General features: G+C 33.5%; 1 protein-coding gene across 1 annotated transcript in view; it reads left to right on the top strand.

Moving 5' to 3' along the window:
• Positions 1 to 22,990, top strand: part of LOC139481552 (uncharacterized) — a 69,522-nt gene that overhangs the window by 13,837 nt on the left and 32,695 nt on the right. The window contains exons 7-8 of the mRNA XM_071264970.1: positions 5,378 to 5,490; positions 5,769 to 5,818. Coding sequence (XP_071121071.1) covers positions 5,378 to 5,490; positions 5,769 to 5,775 — 120 coding nt within the window. The 3' untranslated portion in view covers positions 5,776 to 5,818. The remainder of the gene's footprint in view (positions 1 to 5,377; positions 5,491 to 5,768; positions 5,819 to 22,990) is intronic.

Raw genomic sequence — 22,990 nt, 5'->3', positions numbered from 1 at the left:
CCTGCTAAAATCTCATGTGTAGAATGTGATATACCATTTTTGGGTCTATATATTGTCCTTTATATTAAGGTCATTTTGACACACCAAAATATAAAGAAAATGTAAACTATGATATGGAAATTGAGTTCTTTTTTCGCAAAATAAACCCACTTAAACTGAACTTTTAATGCAAAAGACCCCTAAATGGCTAACAGATATTGCTATAAACAATAGTCCATGATTATACATGATATTAAAGAATTCATGAAATTTACACTGATTCTGTCAGTTGAAGGGACTAGAATGAGACAATTAAGTTATATAGACATAAAGGTTTTTTCCAACCATTCCAACAGTTGTGGTGTAAATTAAATCAGTTGTATTTTATGGTTGACATATTTATGTATATACATGTATGTAGATCATTGGCTTTTCAAAGCATTGATTGATATTTTACAATATCGATTATCTGTTTATTTTTCTATTGTTGGTAATTTTCAGCTTCCTAAAAAAGTTTTAACACAACATGAGCGCAAGCTTGATAGGGTTTTGATGTGGCTGCAAAAATTTTGGTTTACATATATATGTGTCCTCTTCTCATCGGTTATTGTTCTATTAAGAATGCATTGATTCTGACATCACAATTTCATTTGAAAAGGCATGCAAAGTACAAATTCAAATGACATACGATAACATATGATCTGACCATATACATGTACATGTATAAGGGTAGTAATGGTGGTACCTTATTGAAGTATTCTTGCCAAATCCAAATGAAGATTAAACGGTAATTTTTAGACATGACGATAAAATGTAAACTTTTTTTCAGACGATAAAAAAAATCAGCTGAATTTGACAAATCACGCTATTTGTTTTCCAAAAAAAAACAGTAGGTCCGAGACCACAATTGTAAATAGTCCCTAGTGTTGACAGTGGGTTACTTGCCATTAATTTTTATTCCCCTTCCAAATTTATTTCTCCATGTTTAATGCCTCAAATTGCAAGAAGGGGGATGAAATTACACTGTAAAATAATTTGGGTCCAGAATTTTTAAGGAAAGTCGTGATTTGGTCCAGCTGAAAAAGGTTAAAAATTAGCACTTCGGAAGCTGTCAAAAGATTTCAAGACGCCCTAAACATAAAATTGTCCATATTTTGAGTTAGAGCCGATGAAGTTTTCTATAATTTTGATATTATTTGTCCCAAAAGTAGTACAACACACTGTAAAAATTTCTTTGAGAAAGCGCAGGTGGGATTTTTTTTATTTTCATTTATGTTCTAAAAGAAATGCACTACGAAATAATTGTGGTCTCGGACCAGTAATGATAATTATTTGAGACATCTGTCAAATCTCCTTAAAGATATTTTGACTAATCACAGTTAAATTTTAACCAATTTGAAGCTAACAGTAGCCGAGAATGACTGTTTGACACCTGACAGTAAAGGGAATTATAACACCCTCATGTATGTACATGTTATCAGCTTTTCTAAATATAAGCCAGTGAGCCACAATGAACTTAATGGCGAGTGAGTGCAGATAATGAGCTAATGTGAATCAAATTGTGTCCTCAGTTTTAATTTTAAGGGATCTATACGACGAAAACCTGATCATCTGTTCATCGTTCTGTAACTGGCTTTTCACCTCCATAACTTGGCCTATGACATTTTATACAGACGAAAGCCAGCTTGGTATTAACTTCTCCTCACACACATGTAGATTATCAGATTATCTACACATGCATATCATAAAATATTTGCCAGTGAACCGTAATGAAAATTTTTAGCCAGTGAGCCCAGCTGATGAGCTAAAATGAATCAAACTGTGTGCTCAGTCAGAGTTGGTGATATTTTAAGGTATCTTTACAAAGAAAACCTGCAAATCTCAGTGGCGGATCCAGAGCTTTTCATAAAGGGGTGGGGGCTCTGACTGACCAGAGGGTTGCCAACTCCCGTCATGCTTCGATGATTTCATATATAATCAACTAAACTTTTCCCACTCCCTGTCCTTGATCTGGTTTAATCATAATTTTCTTTAGAATGCATATCATTGTCATTAAATATATATAGATATAAAAATATGTGGTATGAGTGACAACTCTCCATAGCATACCAGTCACAATTTATAAAGTAAACGATTATAGATCAAAGTTCTGTCTGCAACAGAAAGCCTTGTCATATATGTTATACAATTAGCTATTTATCTGTGAAAGAAAATCAAATTGACAATACAATTTAAATGCACAAATATTTTTAGTTTAAGAAGTGGAAATTCCCACTTCGACATAGGAAACAACTGAACCATATAGATGCATCGACCGATAAATGTTCACTTTTACAAACTCTATACTAATGAAAAAATATTGAATAACAATTCTTTATTGATTTACTACTATACTGAGCCAAAAAAGTTTAGCAACACTTTTATTTTAATTTTTTTTTGTTGTTTCTGGAAAAAAATTATTCAAACATCATTGATATAATCCTTAGTTTTACCTGTAATTTAAAACAGACGTACTTTTTTCCTGGTGATTGATTTCGCGCCATTTCAGCTTTGCACGTGTAATTGACGTTTTACCTTCTGTACCTGTACTTTTAAAACGATAGTAAAAATTTCTTTTTCACTGACGTTCAGAAACATGCCATTGATAGGAAAAACACATACACTTTTGAAAAAATTGCATGGGGCGTCAACCAGGGCTCCCCGAAAATGACCGTCAGAAAGGTCTTGGAATGGTTGATGTCGGAATGAGTGTTGCTGACATCGTGGATCGATTTAATGTGCATACGGCAACAGTTTAGAGACTAACAAACAGATATCGACAAATTGCAACTGCACAGGATAGGTCGATATCCCGTAGACCAAAAAAACTATCGCCAAAGGAGTAGCGCTACCTTTGCTTTTCATCAACACGTGACAAGTTTTTTCCGGCCACAAAAGTAGTGCATTGACTAAGGGCAGCTGTTGGTGTGCCAATCCTTCATTGGTGCACTAAGGGCATGGCTGAGAAATTGATTCTGAATAACAGTATATTCATTTCCGCATTTTGACCCTCCCGCGATCCATACAAAGAAAATCCTAATGAATGTGAGTGATAAACACCCATGTTGCTTCTGACACGTAATAATTCCAGTTTTTTATTATAAAAATTATATGTTGTTATGATTTTGTAATAAAATAAAATTTCATATTTTTGTTGCTAAACTTTTTTGGCTCAGTATAGGTTTAACAGCGTGCTATTGTAATTTGTGTCACATCCAACAGCGGACATTAACTGAAGGTTTGTTGTCATTGTATTGGTTATTAATTATTATTGCCGTCTGCTATTAATTTGTAATGGAGAAATCATTAAATGATGCTTGTTTTGAAATTGTTTACATTTAATTTTTCAAAATGCAGAAAAATGAATAGACATTTTAACATGTTAAATGAAGGGTGTATAGGTATAGATTATCGTTGAGATGACCAATGATATGTGTAAATATTGAACATAGGAGTAAAATGTAGATTTTGGCTTAGAATGAAATTCAGAACAGTGTGGCTGTGGCCATTGATTGACACATAAAATTCATCCATTGACTGGGACAATTTAGGTGAACGTTTGTATGTAACGACCACTGATCACTATGTACTTTTTAAAGACACTTAAACTATGGGGTTACCAAAGGTTCTCAACACCTCAATAAAGTAATTCGAAAAAATTAATCAGAAATAACACGATGTTTTGATTTATACCAATTATATAAATCAAAACATAAAGGTTATTCCTGATTATTTTTTCGAATTACTTTATAATTAAAGGCGTTAAGAAACCTTTGGTGACCCCACAGTTTAAATGTCTATCGTAGCTACGTCGTGAACAGTGGTCGTTACAGACAAACGTTCACGTAAATTGTCCCAGTCAATGGACGAATTTAATGTGTCAATCAATGGCCACAGCCACACTGTTTTGTATTTCATACTATATCTCTGAAACCAAAGCATTTAGAGCAAATCTGAAATTTGGTTAAATTGTTTATCAGGTCAAGATCGATCAGTCCTGAAATTTTTAAACGAATTGGACAACCCCTTGTTGGTTGCTGTCCCTGAATTGTTCATTTAAAGTTAATTTTGCAGTTTTTATAAGACTGCAAAAAATTGTTGCGGTCGTATATTGGTATCACGTTGTAGTCGTCCTCGTTATCGTCGTCCGCGTCGTCCGAAGACAGTTGGTTCATGGACAATAACTTTAGTATAAGTAAATAGAAATCCATGAAATTTATACACAAGGTTTATAACTGTTCCAGACCATATGAGTATATAGACCGTACACGTACGGACCAGACCGTATATTATACTCGTACGGTCCGACCATACGCGTACGGTACGAGTAGACCGTAAGAGTATATTTAAGTAAATCTAACCCATATGATCCCAAAACATGTATGTTAAGCTGGACCGTACGAGTATACTCGTACGGTCCAGCTTAACATACATGTTTTGGGATCATATGGGTTAGATTTACTTAAACAAATATATGTATGCAAGTCTTTATTTTAGTTTTAAAAATTGTTTTTATTACAATTAGATCTTTAAAGTGACTAAGCGAACATTTGAAATTAAATATTTGTTTTATTGTATATCTGAATCCTATTTTGAGACTCTTGTTACACTAGCTATCACAAGCAACATCATATTTGTTTTACAGTTACATGCTTTTTTTGGTAAAGTTCCTAAATATCTTAAAACAATTGTTTTCCAACATTATTTATGTTTAATTACGATAATTTAAATTTCAACGAGCATAAATGTATTACTGACATGCGCAATACAGGAGATTAACAGATTAAATTTTTTAAACATTTTATTACCATAAATAATTATTTTCCTTACTCCTAATAGATGAACACATAATATGAATTTATGCTTCACTTGTTATACTAATTGCAAGAAAATATTACATTTTTCAAGCCTAAGTTGTATATCTTTATAAGTTTAAACATTAATCATGATCAGTAATAAAAAAAAAGCTAACTTTAGAATGTTAAATTGATAAATTACATTGAAAAGTAGCTTAATGACATATGTATAGAAATGACAGTTGTTCATGATTGTGCATGATTACCAATGGGTCAACTCTCCACCAAAGACAAAACAGGTGATGGAATGTTCTTTATTTCAATTACATTGTACTATGCTTTTCCATGGGTTCCACTTAGAAGTACTAGTTTTTAAACAATAAGTTACAATGTATACTTCAATGGTGATATTCATGATTATATATCTACAGCTACAAACAGGTTTTAAAAATCTTGAAATAATTCATGCATAAAGTGACAATTTGAATTATTGTTTTTTTTTGTTATATAGACAAATAGAGTGGTAACCATTGTTTGTCATGTTAGCTTTTTCTTCATAACAGGTTGCATATTGGAACAGCAAAAAGGGACACAAGTTCCATAAAAGACTAAGGAAATATGAACTTTCACTACAAGAATTCAAAGATGATATGAAGAGTGGTGATCTCAAAATAATGTAGGTGTTTTTATGAGATAGGTTAATTTAAAAAAAGGGTTCACTTCATACATGTATGCTTTTCATTAAAAAAAGGATGTTTTGACATATTTTACTCAAAGTAAACTAGTCAGTTTAATTAATAGAACACATTTGCTGTTTACAGCTTATCTTTATACAAAAAAATTGGGGAAAAAGATATAAAAAAAAGTTTTATTTATACTATACAGTATAAAACTATTTACTTTAATTGTAAACCTACCATTCATATCCTTGATTTTATATATTCTTATTTTCAGAAACTAATTTACAGAACAGACTATAGAAGAAAAGTGCAGATTGATTACATGTGAGCAACCAAAATAAACTTGAGTTACCTCTCTTTGATTAAACACTTTTGATGGAAAATACCTATTTTATCAGATTTTGAAAAGGTCAATTCGTGATTTAAAATAACCAACCAATGAAATTGCCGGGTGTTTTTAGACAGGTGAAGGTCATCAGATATTGATTTTTTTAAAGGAAACACACAGGTTTAGGACTTGATTTTTTTTCCTGACATAGCTATAAATTAGCTTGACTTTAAAAAAAAAAAAGGATGGTTTGGATTGACCTGAGGGGGTTGTGGCTCAAACCATTTAAGAATTGGGGGGAAAAAGGGCGGAAAACCCTGGTTTCCTGGTTAATGGACAATATATATATATATATAAAGACAATTTTAAAGCAACGTAAGTAAGGAAAGTAATCCAATCACATTTAAAGTACAATGTATTTAAATGGGTAATTATGGTTGCAATCGATCTCCATTAAAAATTTGACTTGAGATTATGACCATATCTTGAGGGAGAGATTTAAAAAAAAAATGGAAAAGGGGGGGGGGGGGGAAGGGGTGTAGATTTTTTTTCTCATTTCAGATAATATCATTTGTTTTGGGCGGGGGGGGGGTTCAATTCGCAACAGCATAGTGTATTGCACACAGCACAAATAAAATGAATATAAATTCAAATTATCAGGCTAACCAATTCTAAGTTCCTTGACTTCTATTATTCCGTGTCAGGCATGGAGGAGACAGTAATTACATAAGTTACCAAATGGTTATGATAGAATATGTTCTACATCTTTGACTTTGGATACATTTTGTAGCTAGGAGAGCAACACATAAAAGGTTCATTTTTTCACGTGTTTTTTTCTAAATAGGAGATGATATCTAGATTTGAGAACATAACATAAGGAGCCTGTAATTCAGTGGTTGTCGTTTATTTAAGTGCTGAATATTAGTTTTCTGTTTATTGTTTTAACATAAATAAGGCCATTAGTTTTCGAGTTTGAATTGTTTTATATTGTCATTTTGGGGCCTTTTATTGCTGATTATGCGGTATTAGCTTTGCTCATTGTTTATGGCCGTATAGTGACCTGTAGTTGTTAATTTCTGTGTCGATTTGGTCTCTTGTGGAGAATTGTCTCATTTGCAATCATACCACATCTTTTTTATATAATGTATTTGCTTACTATTGGTATGGTTCTATTTATATTACTGTGTGGTGGATCGTCAGTATCATTAGTAATTTTTTTTGTTAAAATGTCGAATTGTTCCTCAGATTAGAATACATTTATTGGTTTTTAGAAATGACAATGCCTGACATGATGCTTGGGGCTAAATGAGCTAGGAAGTAAACCTCTATGCTGATTTATATCAATTCTTTGATTGTATCTCCTCCAAAGCTGGTCGAAGTAAAGAAAAATTTTGACCAATATGAAAATGATTTCACCAAAAGAACCTTTGCGAGCATGCTCCAAAGACTCATAACTGCTCCAAAAGTAATCTGATAGAATTTCAAGCATGTCAAGCAGATATTATCAACATCTACTTAATTAGTCTTAATATGTCTAAATGTCTAAAAAGTTTAGGTATTCAAAAGGTATTGCAAAATTATTCCTTTTCATTTTTTGTTTTGTTATATGGATACAAATATAAGTGATTCATGTACCATTACAATATTTGTTGTGGTATGAAAGTGTAGTAATTAACATATACTGTAACAATGTTTATTCACACAAATTAAGAAATAAACAAATGAATGGAACATATGCTCCACAGGGCGCAGCTTTATACGACCGCAGAGGTCGAACCCTGAACAATTAGGGCTAGTATGGACACAACATTCAAGCTAGATACAGCTCTGAATTTGGATTGTGATTAAATAGTTGACACAACATAGGTTTCTGACACAGAATGAATGTGGTCTAAGAACTTCAACTTAAAAACTTATATTGCGCAATACTGTGCAATTGAAGATTTCTTGCTATTGCCACTGGCGGATCTAGAAATTTTCATAAGTGGGGGCCCACTGACTGCCTAAGAGGGGGCCCACTCCAGTTATGCTTCAGTGATTCCCTATATAAGCAACCAAATTTGTTCCGAAAAAAGGGGGGCCCGGGGCCCCCTCCCCATAAATCCGCTTCTGATTGCACAATACTGTGCAATTGAAGATTTCTTGCTAATGTACAATACTGTGCAATTGAAAATTTCTTGCTATTGCACAATACTTTAATTATTTTGGACACCTATTTGGACCAACTTGAAAACTGGGCACATAATCAAAAATCTAAGTACATGTTTAGAATCAGCATATCAAAGAACCACAAGAATTCAATTTTTTGTTAAAATCAAGCTAAGTTTAATTTTGGACCCTTTGGACCTAAATGTAGACCAATTTGAAAACAGGACCAAAAATTAAGAATCTGAATACACGGTTAGATTTGGCATATCAAAGAACCCCAATAATTCATTTTTTGATGAAATCATACAAAGTTTAATTTTGGCCCCTTTTGGCCCCTAATTCCTTGGAACCAAAACTCCCAAAATCAATCCAATCCTTCCTTTTGTGGTCATAAAACTTGTATTAAAATTTTATAGATTTCTATTAACTTATACTAAAGTTATTGTGCAAAAACCAAGAAAAATGCTTATTTGGAACCTGTTTTTGGCCCCTAAATCCTAAACTGTTGGGACTAAAACTACCAAAATCAATTCCAACCTTCCTTTTGTGCTCATAGACCTATGTTAAAATATCATAGATTTTTATTTACTAAAACGTAAGTTATTGTGCGAAAACCAAGAAAAATTCTTATTTGGGCCTTTTTTGGCCCCTAATTCCTAAACTGTTGAGACCAACACACCCAAAATCAATCCCAACCTTCCCTTTATGGTCATAAACCTTGTGTTTAAATTTCATAGATTTCTATTTACTTTTACTTAAGTTAGAGTGCGAAAACCAAATGTCTTCAGAGGACGACGATGACGCCAACGTGACACCAATATATACGACCAAAAAATTTTCAATTTTTGCGGTCGTATAAAAATGATCTCATTTCAAATTTCTAATGGAGTTTGCAACAATAATTATATAACTACTCATTTAAATATCATAAAATATTAAAATATAAAATGTCATACAGTCATGGTCAGGTGCTGATGCCCCCGCTAGCATACAACGTTAAAAGGGGACATAAATCAAGAACTGTAAAAGTGAAGCTGCCAAAAATTGAACTTAAAGAGTTTAGAGGTAATAAGCATTACATACACATTTCACTCAATTTTGATTAGACAAACTTAAGAAACTAAATAATTCTACAATTTTTCCATTTGTAAAAGTGCATAACCTTAGGCCAGGATTATTTAATTTGTTGGTTTACGGATCCGCCGACCCGATTTTGCTGATTTCCAGAATAAAAATAAAATTGACTTTTCATGCTTTTTTATTCCCGCCGACCCTAACAAATGCATTATCCCTGAAAAATAATTAAAATTTCCTTTTTTTATGAAAGGAAATGCATAAATCACTTAATACAGAAGTGATGACACTTTCTGTTGTGAAAAAATGAAACTTTCAGTTTACGTTTCTAAAAATAGACAAATCAATTATTAATGACCTTGAAATATTGTTTGCGCAAATAATTTTGCGGAACGAAATCTGTGTTTAAAACTAGTTACACAATAAGTTCGTTTCCTTTATTTGTCACCAGTCCGTAAGATGCCTGTTCTCATAGAAATAGACTTGTCCAAATGTGGACAGGTGGAAGTTCAAGACACCGAGTAAAAGTTCTGAATTTTAACAAATCATTTGAAATTTTCTTGTTTTCATAGATAATAAAAAAATATGTTCCATTTGAATAAAAAAACGGGAATGCATGACAACTATTATTTAACCCGATATTCTCGTTTTTCCAGTGGACGATCGAGTCTATTACGTTTTTGACACGCGTGTTGAAACTTATTTTCGTACGACGTTTTTACATTTTTATCTTTATCAGTTTTCGTGCTAATTACTATTCACCAAGTTTTAATTAAGAGCTACCGACATGAATCTCTTTTTCTTGTTTGTGAAATGACGATTTAATTTCGTCTATGTCCATGCACCCCTTTTTTACGGGAAATTATTAGACAATGTCATGCGATGTTTATTACAGCTGAGAAATACTATTTCATCGAACTAAAATTTAAGAATGATAACAAAATAGTATGACAAACATATTATTAGAAAGGTGAAATATATATATATTTATTTTGCATATCAGTTTTATGTCTTGAAAGATCTTTTTTTTTCTTTTTTTTTCCGACCGACCGACCCGACTTTTTCATGGAGAAAATCCGTAAACCAACAAATTAAAAAACCGTGGCCTTAGAATGATAATCAAAGTGCTTGTAATCAATGAATGGTTATTAAAGACTGCTTTAATTTATCAGTTGGTAGTAAAGTGAATTTTGCATTGTTTATTGTATATAGCATTAATTTAAGTTGATTCAACTACTATTCTGGACAGAGAAAGATAACTCCAATTTTCAAAGAAGATTTCATAAAGCATTGGTTTTAGGTAATTCAACAACCATTCTGGACAAAGAAAGATAACTCCAATTCGTGGTTTTGAATCTACAAAAATGCTTGTTTTTGGCTCTTAATTCCTAGACTGTTTGCCCCATAACCCACAAAATATACCCAACCTTCTGCTTATAGTATTAAACATTATAGTACAATTTCAGAACAATTGAAATACTTATACACAACTTTTTGTACTGACACTAGATTAATGCTTGTTTTGGGCACCTTTGGAACCCTTATTCCTAAACCTTAGGGACTATAACCCCAAAAATCAATCCCAAGCTTCCTTTTGTGGTTATAAACATTGTGTTATAATTTATGTTTGGTTCAAATCAAAATAGAATACTTTTATCTCCCTAATACTTACATTGTACATAGAGGTGATACTACTTTGACAAATCTTTGTACATGAGAGTTCATGTCAGTCAAATCTTTATTTCACAAAGAATGAATTCACACACCTCCACCTAGTTTTAGTCAACTGACAAAACATTCAAAACTATGAAATGTTATCTAAGACTTGTCAGTGTCTATTTACCATTGCCACTGAATCAGTGATATATGTACACATAATTATATACATGTAAGACTAAAATTATAAAGTACATATATAAGACTAAAACTAACATTCGGTCTTTACTACATCTTCATTCCCAAAGTCATTTTCAAATCTGACTTCATGATAAAATAAGATTCCATATCTACAACCAATGAAAATGAAATATCCCTCTAATAGACTAGTATTTAAATCACAGTTTTCTAAAATGGTAGCTAGGTCACCGTGGAACCTAGAACTAAAAAATTTGAAACAATATTTCTCAAATATTTCAAATGCATGTACATTTAATATATAAATTCTCCAAAATTCACTATATTTTTCCCTTTTTTATACGACCGCAAATTTTGAAAAAATTTTCGTCGTATATTGCTATCACGTTGGCGTCGGCGTCGTCGTCGTCGTCGTCGTCGTCGTCGTCCGGCGTCCGAATACTTTTAGTTTTCGCACTCTAACTTTAGTAAAAGTGAATGGAAATCTATGAAATTTGAACACAAGGTTTATGACCACAAAAGGAAGGTTGGTATTGATTTTGGGAGTTTTGGTCCCAACATTTTAGGAATTAGGGGCCAAAAAGGGCCCAAATAAGCATTTTCTTGGTTTTCGCACTATAACTTTAGTTTAAGTTAATAGAAATCTATGAAATTTTGACACAAGGTTTATGACCACAAAAGAACGGTTGGGATTGATTTTGGGAGTTTTGGTCTCAACAGTTTAGGAATTAGGGGCCAAAAAAGGGCCCAAATAAGCATTATTCTTGGTTTTCGCACAATAACATTAGTTTAAGTAAATAGAAATCAATGAAATTTAAACACAATGTTAATGACTACAAAAGGAAGGTTGGTATTGATTTTGGGAGTTTAGGTCCCAACAGTTTAGGAATTAGGGGCCAAAAAGGGACCCAAATAAGCATTTTTCTTGGTTTTCGCACCATAACGTTAGTATAAGTAAATAGAAATCTATGAAATTTAAACACAAGGTTTATGACCATAAAAGAAAGGTTGGGTTTGATTTTGGGAGTTTTGGTCCCAACATAATAAGGGGCCCAAAGGGTCCAAAATTAAACTTTTGTTTGATTTCATCAAAATTGAATAATTGGGGTTCTTTGATATGCTGAATCTAACTGTCATGACTGTGTATGTAGATTCTTAACTTTTGGTCCCGTTTTCAAATTGGTCTACATTAAGGTCCAAAGGGTCCAAAATTAAACTTAGTTTGATTTTGACAAAAAATGAATCAGTTAGGTTCTTTGATATGCTGAATCTAAAAATGTACTTAGATTCTTGATTATTGGCCCAGTTTTCAAGTTGGTCCAAATCGGGGTCCAAAATTAAACTTTGTTTGATTTCATCAAAAATTGAATAAATGGGGTTCTTTGATATACCAAATCTAACTGTGTATGTAGATTCTTCATTTTTGGTCCTGTTTTCAAATTGGTCTACACTAAAGTCCAAAGGGTCCAAAATTAAACTTAGTCTAATTTTAACAAAAATTGAAATCTTGAAGTTCTTTGATATGCTGAATTCAAAAATGTACTTAGATTTTTGGTGGAAGAAGACGTCAAGTCTTCTGAAGACCTATGGGACCGACTTTAAACTCATTGAGCCTCCGTATGCCTCATTCGTTTCTGTGTATTACAATTTCATAACAACTTAAGATTCCTGACACCGATTTTTACACATGATTAAGCATCTGAATCATTTAATTTGTAAATTAGGATTAAAAAACAATCACTATCGTAAATATGACCTTTTTATTTATGTAAATTAATAGATTTCATCTCATCCACATGAAATCCATGAACGTTATTTGTTTACTTGTAACCGGATGTTTTTACTGAGATATTTGTAGTACGCATGCGTGAATTTCGTATCGGGACAACTCGCCCTGTTTACAAGTTCGCCCTTGAAGTTACGAATTTGCAATCTTGCAGACAAGAAGATTTTGTTTTTAATAAATAAGAAGGATCTATTTCTTATTAAATGGTGTCTTTATTCATTGTTTTCCTTGTCATGTAAATTGGATGCCTTTCTAATTCAAATGGTTTGAATCTATTTATAAAATTATTCAAGACTCAGTTGACAAGAGCAGTACGTTACTGTTGGGAGAATTTGATTAAACTCTTAATGCTCATAGAATAAGAAATATAATTGAAACTGAATGAACCTCCTTCTGAATAATTTATTGCAATATAAATATAAATCCCTTTTGACAAGAGAAATCTGACTTTTGTCAGAAATATTTTTTTCACATGTGCAAAGGTAATCACGTGTGGCGGCCATATCTATCTATCTGTATATCTTCTGCCAATTAAGGCACACCTCCTGGTACCCGGAGTACGGTGTATGATAAATGTTATACAGAATATCCTCCACCAATATTTACAGTAGATCCATAAGAATTATTTACACTGATAAAAGTTCTTTATCCACACATAAAACACATATGTATGATTTAAAATCTAAAATTTATAATTTAAAATTGAATTTTAGATATATATTGCATAGAGGTGATCTGACAACACTATTGAAATGATTAATGTTTAATGCCACCTTTTCGATTCTTCTTCTTAGGGATAATGTTCAGTAATTCATATCGCTTATGGTGCAATTTATATATAAGATGCCTACACAATGGTTCTAAATGAATGTTAATGTCATTAGTAAGCTCTAAATGTGCCGAGGTGATACAATAGGCATAAGGATTCACTATGACAGTAAGAAGATCTATTTCTACGGACAGATTATATTTGGCAAACAGCAAGCTACAAGTGTTGGTGATCTTTTCAAGAATATCTCTACGTATATATTCAAGCCGGGTACAGCCTAGCAGAAAATGAGCAAGTGTCTCTTCACTACATTTGCATAGCATACAGACAGCATCTATTTTGTTTTGATTAAAGGCGGCTCTATTTGTTTGGAGAATGTATGTGCCAGTTGCAATTTTTAATCGAACTGGTATCTTTGCAATATCTCTAATGTTTGCATCTACAGTTCTTGCTATAGGATGACATTGCCCTATCTTATAGCTCATTTCCAGATATGAAAGTGTTTGAAATAACTTAGATTCGTCGTTAATACGTTTTTCCCAATAGCTATTAATCTTTGTTGATATTAATTTTTTCCACAAAAATTTGGATAATGGAGTAATAAGAAAACTGTAAGGATCATCAATGTCATATTTCAGGCAAAGCTTTTTTATCTCAATGAACCAACTGTTGCTTTTCATATTTTTAATACTGAGCTGTCTCTCTGCAATTCTCCATTCCATTGATGTATTCCCTGACCTACATATATTGCCAAACAAAGTGAATGCCCTTTTATGAATTTCAGCCTCTGCTGGTAGTTGACCCGATATGATATAAACAGCAGGATCTGCTACATTTGTAGTCAAAGATAATATTTGCTTCAGCATCTTTTTGTATTGCTTACTGATTAGATCTAGATTTTTCCCACTGGGAAGTAATGTCTCCAATCCGTATAGCATAACTGGAAGGATATATGTTTTGACTAAACTGATTGCCGTAACCGGATCTAATCCATTTTCGCCATGTAGGCCAGATGCCATTAAGCTATATAGAGATCTCCTTGCTTTTTTAAGATTTTCCTGAATTGTGGCAGATGCAGAATCTTTATATGCTCTCTGAATGCCAATATGTGGGGTTTTGTCAACTACTGGCATCAGCTCACCATTCAAATCAAGATCAATATTGTCAAATAATCTGTTTGATGTTTTAACAGGGAGGATGACACTCTTTGTTGGTTGTAAATGGTACCCTTCACGCTTGCTGTAATCTGATGCTATATTGACCATTGCTTGTAGGCTGTAAGGATTATCGCTTACTAAGGCTATATCATCGGCACAGGTGGGGGCACAGCAAGATATAGACCCAATTTTTCCGCCAAGGTTAGAATCTTCAAGAAGGTTTAGTAGTTGATTTATATATATCTTATATAAATCGGCGCTTAAAGTTCCGCCTTGTCATACACCTTGCTCAATATTGAAAGAGTCTGATAGCTGCCCATTCCATTTAATTTTGGTAGTTGCATTTGTATATAGACTGTCTATAAGTAAGACTGATTGCTCTGATAGTCCGAGATGGTACAATTTCCGTATCATGTTGGAGTGACGAACCACATCAAATGCAGACTTAGCATCAAGCATTCCTAGGATAGTTGTTTTCTTTTGATCCTTGTTTTCTCTTTCAAATTCATCTATCATAAGTGTAGCAATAAGAGGAGCCGAGTTTTCAGTAAATCCTCGTTGTAGTGGGTTTTGTTTATCTAAAATTTGAGGATTAATACGGAATTTTAGTATGGTTTCAATAATTTTAGATATGGTTGGAGTGATGGTTATTCCTCTATATTTTTTAGCGTCTAATAAATTTCCTTTATTTTTGAAAATAGGAGATAGTGTTCCAACTTTAAGAATGTCTGGTATAATACAGGTTTTAAATGCTGCATTTATAGTTTGAAGTAAGGAATTATTTAATTTTAATCCACCATATAAAATACTTTCCACAGTAACACCAAAAACATCTGCCGATTTATTTCTATTCAGCTTATGTATAGCTTCATCTAGCTCTTTGATTGCAACCGGAGTATGCTCTCTCTCATTGGTACAAATCTTAATTATATGCTCATATTCACTGTCGACAGTATCTAGATATTGTATATCAAATTTCGACGTATTTGATTTTTTTGCTAGATTTGAAAAGTGAATTCGCCAGCCTTCTAAGATGTTTGTTTCGCTATAAGTTGATTGATCTACATGAAGTTCGTCAATAAGTTTGCCTAGTTTGCCTCTTTGTCTACTAATTAGCTTGTGGAATAATTTGTTATCCATGACTCTAGCTTGAATTATTTCCTCTCTATCATTAATCCGTCTTTGAGCAATTTCATTCCTGCACTGCTTTCTTAATTCATAAGTTGTTCGTTTTTTATTGATAACTAGCTCATTGCAGGGGTCAGCTGGCCTCCCTCGAAATTTCCATAATGCATGTGCTTGTTTTTTTGCTTTAATAGCGTGGTCTATATCCTCATTCATCACTTTCAGCTTCGGTCGTTTTCTGAATGCCTTGTGCGCTGGAGCTACTGATTTGGTAGTAGAGTCAATGATGTTATTGATGTTAGAAAATGCATCGCTAATACCATCAGTGGTGTTAAGATCTAATTTTAATGCATCTATTCCTTTTTGGAAAGTTTGCTATAGCTTGCTATAGCAATAAACTTTCTTAAGGCATCGGCCTAACCGGAAAAGAGACAGCCTAACTTACTTTAGGAAGTGTGTCCTACTTCTAGATAATGTAGTACTGGTGTTTGAAAACTAATAATAGAAAGATGCTTTTGAAATTTTGAGCTCTTCTATTTTAATAGCATACAGCTTGAATAAAAAATGCACTGAATTTTCATCGATAAATCAAATAATTCAACTTCATTTGAAAGACGAACAAAAACTACTTCGCGGATCTGCGCTACGCGGAAAGTAAAATCAATACACACACGAGACAGCAGTTTCTACGTTATGATTTTATCGGTATTCTTCAGACATGCGTCAGATCCATATATGTGTGCCTCCAAACGGGAGTACTACAATCCCGGTTTCAAAGGTTTCCTACCTTCCTCCGGTTGAAGAGAAAATTAATAGCGTGTTTAAAATATTTCATGAATGAACATTTTTCGTCGCTTTATACTACGATTTTTACAAATTTCTATTCAATACGTAAAAGCCCGAGAGTATCGGAAGTATCATGGTATCTCATCTGATCTCGGTCCACAACAAACTCGGACTATAATAAACTCGGCCTTTTACATATTCGGCATAAGAAATCGGACTATAACAAAAATCGTAATTATACTAATTGCTATTAAGACTCCTAAACAAAGTTTTTGCTCATTTCTTATTATTTTTCTCCTTGGGGTCTATTTAGTTGTATTTTGAGGGGCCAACAGAAGGGAGGAATTTACTAAAGAACCCTAAGGGATTTTTTTTTTAATTTTCAATAACAATAATAAATTATAAACTTGAAGAAAACAGTAAGTGACAGACACACATGGTTTTCAGTAATGATCACAGGACCATAAAACAAATCAAATTAATTAAATTTAGGTTGAGTCCATGGTGTCACCCCACCTAACCCCTCATGTTTGAATACTTAAAAACAGTCAGATCCCCACTCCTAAACATTATATGTTCTTTATATGTTACAATAAAACAAATCAGATGAAATAAAAGGCGAGTCCCCTGGGGTCACTCTCACCCCCTGGTTTTTTGAGAACTTATTAACAGTTGAGACTTTAAACAATATACCATATATATTATTGTATGGGACAATGAAATAAATCAAATGAAATATAGAGGAACTCCAGAGGGGTCAGTCACCCCACCCATAAACCATATGTATTTTTGTATGTGGCAACAAAACAAATCAAATGAAATAAAGTGGGTGTCCCTTTGGGTCAGCCCCAACCCCTCATGTCTGGGAACTTAGAAACTGTCTAGATCCCCACCCCTAAACCATATATATTTTTGTATAGGGCAACAAAACAAATTCAATGAAATAAAGTGGGAGTCCCTTTGGGTCAGCCCCACCCCCTCATGTCTGAGAACTTGTAAACGGTCGAGATCCCCACCCCTAAACCATATATATTTTTGTATAGGGCAACAAAACAAAACAAATGAAATAAAGTGGGTGTCCCTTTGGGTCAGCCACACCCCCTCATGTCTGAGAACTTGTAAACAGTCGAGATCCCCACCCCTAAACCATATATATTTTTGTATAGGGCAACAAAACAAATTTAATGAAATAAAGTGGGAGTCCCTTTGGGTCAGCCCCACCCCCTCATGTCTGAGAACTTGTAAACGGTTGAGATCCCCACCCCTAAACCATATGTATTTTTGTATGTGGCAACAAAACAAATCAAATGAAATAAAGTGGGTGTCCCTTTGGGTCAGCCCCAACCCCTCATGTCTGGGAACTTAGAAACTGTCTAGATCCCCACCCCTAAACCATATATATTTTTGTATAGGGCAACAAAACAAATTCAATGAAATAAAGTGGGAGTCCCTTTGGGTCAGCCCCACCCCCTCATGTCTGAGAACTTGTAAACGGTCGAGATCCCCACCCCTAAACCATATATATTTTTGTATAGGGCAACAAAACAAAACAAATGAAATAAAGTGGGTGTCCCTTTGGGTCAGCCACACCCCCTCATGTCTGAGAACTTGTAAACAGTCGAGATCCCCACCCCTAAACCATATATATTTTTGTATAGGGCAACAAAACAAATTTAATGAAATAAAGTGGGAGTCCCTTTGGGTCAGCCCCACCCCCTCATGTCTGAGAACTTGTAAACGGTTGAGATCCCCACCCCTAAACCATATATATTTTTGTATAGGGCAACAAAACAAATCAAATGAAATAAAGTGGGAGTCCCTTTGGGTCAGCCCCACCCCTCATGTCTGAGAACTTGTAAACGGTCGAGATCCCCACCCCTAAACCATATCTATTTTTGTATAGGGCAACAAAACAAATTCAATGAAATAAAGTGGGAGTCCCTTTGGGTCAGCCCCACCCCCTGTTGTTTGACAACTTGGAAATGGTCAAGATCCCCTCCCCTTAACCATATATATTCTTGTACTGGACAATAAAACAAATCAAATTCAAAAGAAGGCGAGTCCCTAGCGGTCACTCCCATCCCCTTGTTGTTTGAGAACTTGTAAACGGCTGAGATCCACACCCACAAACCATATATATTTTTGTATGAGAAAATAAAATAAATCAAAATGAAATATAGAAGAAGTCCACAGGGGTGACCCAACCAACTTTTTTTGGAAAACTTATACGGTCGAGATGATCACCCCTAAACCATATATATTCTATTTTATGGGGCAGCAAAACAAAACCAATGAAATATAGTGGGAGTACCTCTGAGTCATCCCCAATCCCTCATGTTTGAGAACTTGTAAACGGTTGAGATCCCCAACCCTTAATCATAAATATTCTTGTATTGGACAATAAAACGAATAAAGTGAAATATAATTAAGTCCCTCGGTGTAACCCCACCCCATCCTGTTTTGAGAACTTGTAAACAGTCAAGATCCACCCCCTTTTCGAAAACTTGAAAACTGTTGAAATCCCCACACTGAAACAACATATATTCTTGTACGGAATAATAAAACAAATCAGATGAAATAAAAGGCTAGTCCCCTAGGGCCACTCTTATCCTACCTCCTGCCTGTTTGAGAACTTGTAAACTGTCTAGATCCCCACCCCCAAATCATGAATATCACTTTACTAGACCGGACCAATTTGTATTGGACTTTGCTTAATGTCAGGCGACCCGTGGGAATGACTAATTTTGAGAGCTTTGTTTGGGAGACTTCGTAGCAGCATCCTGTTACAATTATTTCTTGATAAAGTTTTTTCTTTTTTAAGTAGGAAAAAAAGGTAACCATGCAATCTACACACTATCTATTTGAAATATTACAATCTACAGTTGCAAACTTTCCACAGGTGCTATCCAGCACTTTGATTCTATGGACTCTTGATATTTATCTTTATCCAGTTTATCCCAATTAACTTTACAGTAGATTTTGCCTCTTTTTGATGACTTTAATTCATTTGATCCAATTGAGAACTCGAAGTTGATTTCAGCCTGAATTGGATAGTGGTCTGACACATTATTTATAATATCTAACTTTTTGACATATAATATATCATCTTGTAAAAGATCAGGGTACAGTATATGATCTATTGCCGTACTGTCTACTCCATTGGAGTGTATAAAAGTTTTACCAATCTCCTTTGCAGAAAATTTGCATTCTTCCATAAAATCTAAAATATATTGATTCCTCTTCAGACCAGATTTAATGAAAATATTTTCGTTAAAGTCTCCTCCTACTAAGATACAATGAGTTCCAGAAAATTGATTGTACGATTTCATACAATATATCAACACATTCTTGAAGTTCAGAAATATTGTTATTGGATCCTCTACAGGGCAAGTATACCGAGACTACTAATAACTTTTTCTTGTCCCCTCTGACTTCCACACACTGAATACGCTCGTTGCCAATATCTAATGTTGTAATTAAGCTATCCATCTCTTTTCTCCATAAAATTCCAACCCCACCATATCCTCGAGGCATTTGCACAGGAGTTATTGGATCTCTATCATCTACGGATTTTCCTATCCCGTTAAGATGTTCATGCAACTCATTTAAGTTATCAATTTGGCAATTAAACAGCCAATGTTCCTGAAGGAGACAAATGTCCATATGATTGTACGCTTCCTCAAAAAATGGACCACATGATAAAACATTTTTACAGTTAAAAGATAAAATCCTAATGCTGTTCTTCCTCACAGTACTATTACTATATACAATATTTACAGACTCTCCAACAGCATTACGGTCTACTGTTAGTGTATCTGGTTTTGAAGGCTTGTTCGGTATAAAAAATGCCCAGTAGGTACTGCATTATGACACGCAGTAGGTTTTGCATTAAAATGTTCAGTAGGTGTTGTATTAAAACACACAGTAGGTACTGTATTAAAATTCATAGAAGATGCTGCATTAAAATGTCCAGTAGGTGCTGCATTAAAATGTCTAGAAGGTGCTGAATTAAAACGTATTGGTTTGTTTACAAATATGTGAAGAAGCCTGTAGAACCATGACCTAAACATAAATAGTCTCTGAAAGCGTAAACTTTATGCAATACTATTTTATCAATCATGATTATTTTCATAAATTTAAATTAGATTATTTAAAGAAATAAAATTATATGAATTACGATTTTAGATAAGAGATTCTACTCAGACATGCTGTGATCTATTTATAGCCAAATTAGGCCGTGTTCACACCAAACTCCATGTACAGTAAACTTGTTTACAATTAGTTTAATGTACTGGACATTGGTTTCACATTAAATTTGTTCACATCTATACACCTTGTTTAATTACCTGTACATAAGATTCGTTCACACTTGTAAACTCTATGTCATTTAAATGTTACATCCCAGCTCCTTTGTTCTAACAGGGGTGATCTGAGCCGGATCACCCCAACCAGATCACCCCAGTTTAAGTTTCTTTGTTATGCATGCTTTCCTTTGTTCTGTAACATTTTGGACGGTTAAAAGAGGAGCTATATGTAGATAAAAATTTAAGTAATGCATTTATGAGTGAATCGTTGTTTGAATAAAGACCAGCGGCAAATATTTCTGTGTAAGTCAAGTTTATTCGGAAATACCTTAATTTTCAAATGAATTATGTGTTCGGCAATGATGCTGCTTTGAGTCTTGATAAGGGCATAGAACTTTTATTATAATAATTGCTATAAATATCAATTTTATTCAAAAATCGTTTCTTCTTTAAATATCCACGGTGAAACTAATGTTTTAAATGCCTAGTTTTATGTACACTGAATCTACACAAGGCCTACATCGAGTATCGACTGCATGTAGACAAAACATGATTTACACTACATGTAAACATTGAGTTTTATCAATGGGAACATAATTTTGTTTAGTTTATGTGTGAGTTACACTTACACAACACCGAGTTTAGGTCAATGGGAACACGGCCTTAGTTTACCTGTGTGAAAATGTAAATAATTTGTTTACTAAACAAGTAAAGACAAACTATGGATGGAAGATAATAATTTACATAAATATTTCAGGACATTTGATTGATTTTAATAAATATAGGACTTAAAAACTGCAAGTGGAAACAAATTTAATCATTAGCTACATAATCAGCTGATATTTTTTCTCGCAAACATCGTGGTGATGTAACGGATAAAAATCACTCCATCAATCCTCCAGCCCTTTCACATATTAAGCAATAGATCTACTTATTATTGTAGAATATTCATTGAATATACATTCATCATCTAATTGAATATATCGGGTAATCGGATATTTTTAGCTGAAATTTTGGGTATCCGACTGTCCGGAGTCTACTGTACTACCATAAACATGATAAAGATAGTAAATAGTATTTTTTTTCACTAATTTATTGACATAATACTGGTTGTAACATATTTTATTTTTGTATTCAGGTTGGAACCCCCCCCCCCCCTTTCCACACAATTATGAGTGGTGTCCCTTAAATAAGGGTCTTTTCCTAAAACAAGGGGTCATTTTACTTCTGAAAAAAGAAAGAACATTTTTAAGTATTTTATTAAACTCAAAAGTGGGAAAATTCTTATATTTGGAACAACTTTTCTAAGTGAGGGGTCAAGTTAATAAAGAAGATATAAGTTTAGAAACAACAGAAAATTCTTTTGACATATTTTGACCATTTTGTACTTAATAGATGCATAGTTCTTGGGGGAAAGTTTCATCAAATAATATGAATAAAAATGTGCTCATTTTTTACAGTGGGTTGTAATGTTCTTCTAATAAGGTTACCCCTCATTTGGAGTGTTGTTCCCAACCTGTTAAAGGTTATCTTTGTATGCATAATTCAAAATTGGAAATTTCAACAAGCATCTAATATTCTTACGCAAGAAAATAAACACTGATCTGCTAGCTTCATCTCTTCTACCGAATTAATAACTAGAATCATGCAAACAGACTTAAGAAAAAGGCATGTAAGTTCATCATACAAATATGACACTTTTTCTAGACAATACAGATCGTGCAAAATACTTCGCTTAAAATTGTAACCTTAAAATTGTTGTTGTGCACTAAAAAACCCTATGGGAACTTTCAAAAGTTGGCGGGTATGTAACAAGCCTTACTATTTTTATGCTCCATTTATGGGCATTATGTTTTCTGATCTGTCCGTTGGTCCTGCTTCTGAATCTGGTTATAAAGTTTATGGTCGAGGTAGTTTTTGATGAAGTTGAAATCCAAATCAACTTGAAACTTAGTGCACATGTGTTCCTTATGATATGATCTTCTTAATTTTACTGCCAATTTAAAGATTTTACCTAATTTTCACAGTCCACTGAACATAGAAAATGATTGTACGGATGGGAAATCCATGTACTTATGACCTTTTCTTGTTTGAAGAATTTTTTTTTTACATCATAACGATAATGGATCAAAGCAGCCTTGGTAAGTGGGGCTGCTTTTGTGGTA

This window comes from Mytilus edulis, chromosome 7, assembly GCF_963676685.1.
Source record: "Mytilus edulis chromosome 7, xbMytEdul2.2, whole genome shotgun sequence".
In the NCBI taxonomy this organism is placed as follows: domain Eukaryota; kingdom Metazoa; phylum Mollusca; class Bivalvia; order Mytilida; family Mytilidae; genus Mytilus; species Mytilus edulis.
Note: the sequence above shows the minus strand (reverse complement) of the source record. Positions and strands in the feature narration are given on the sequence as shown.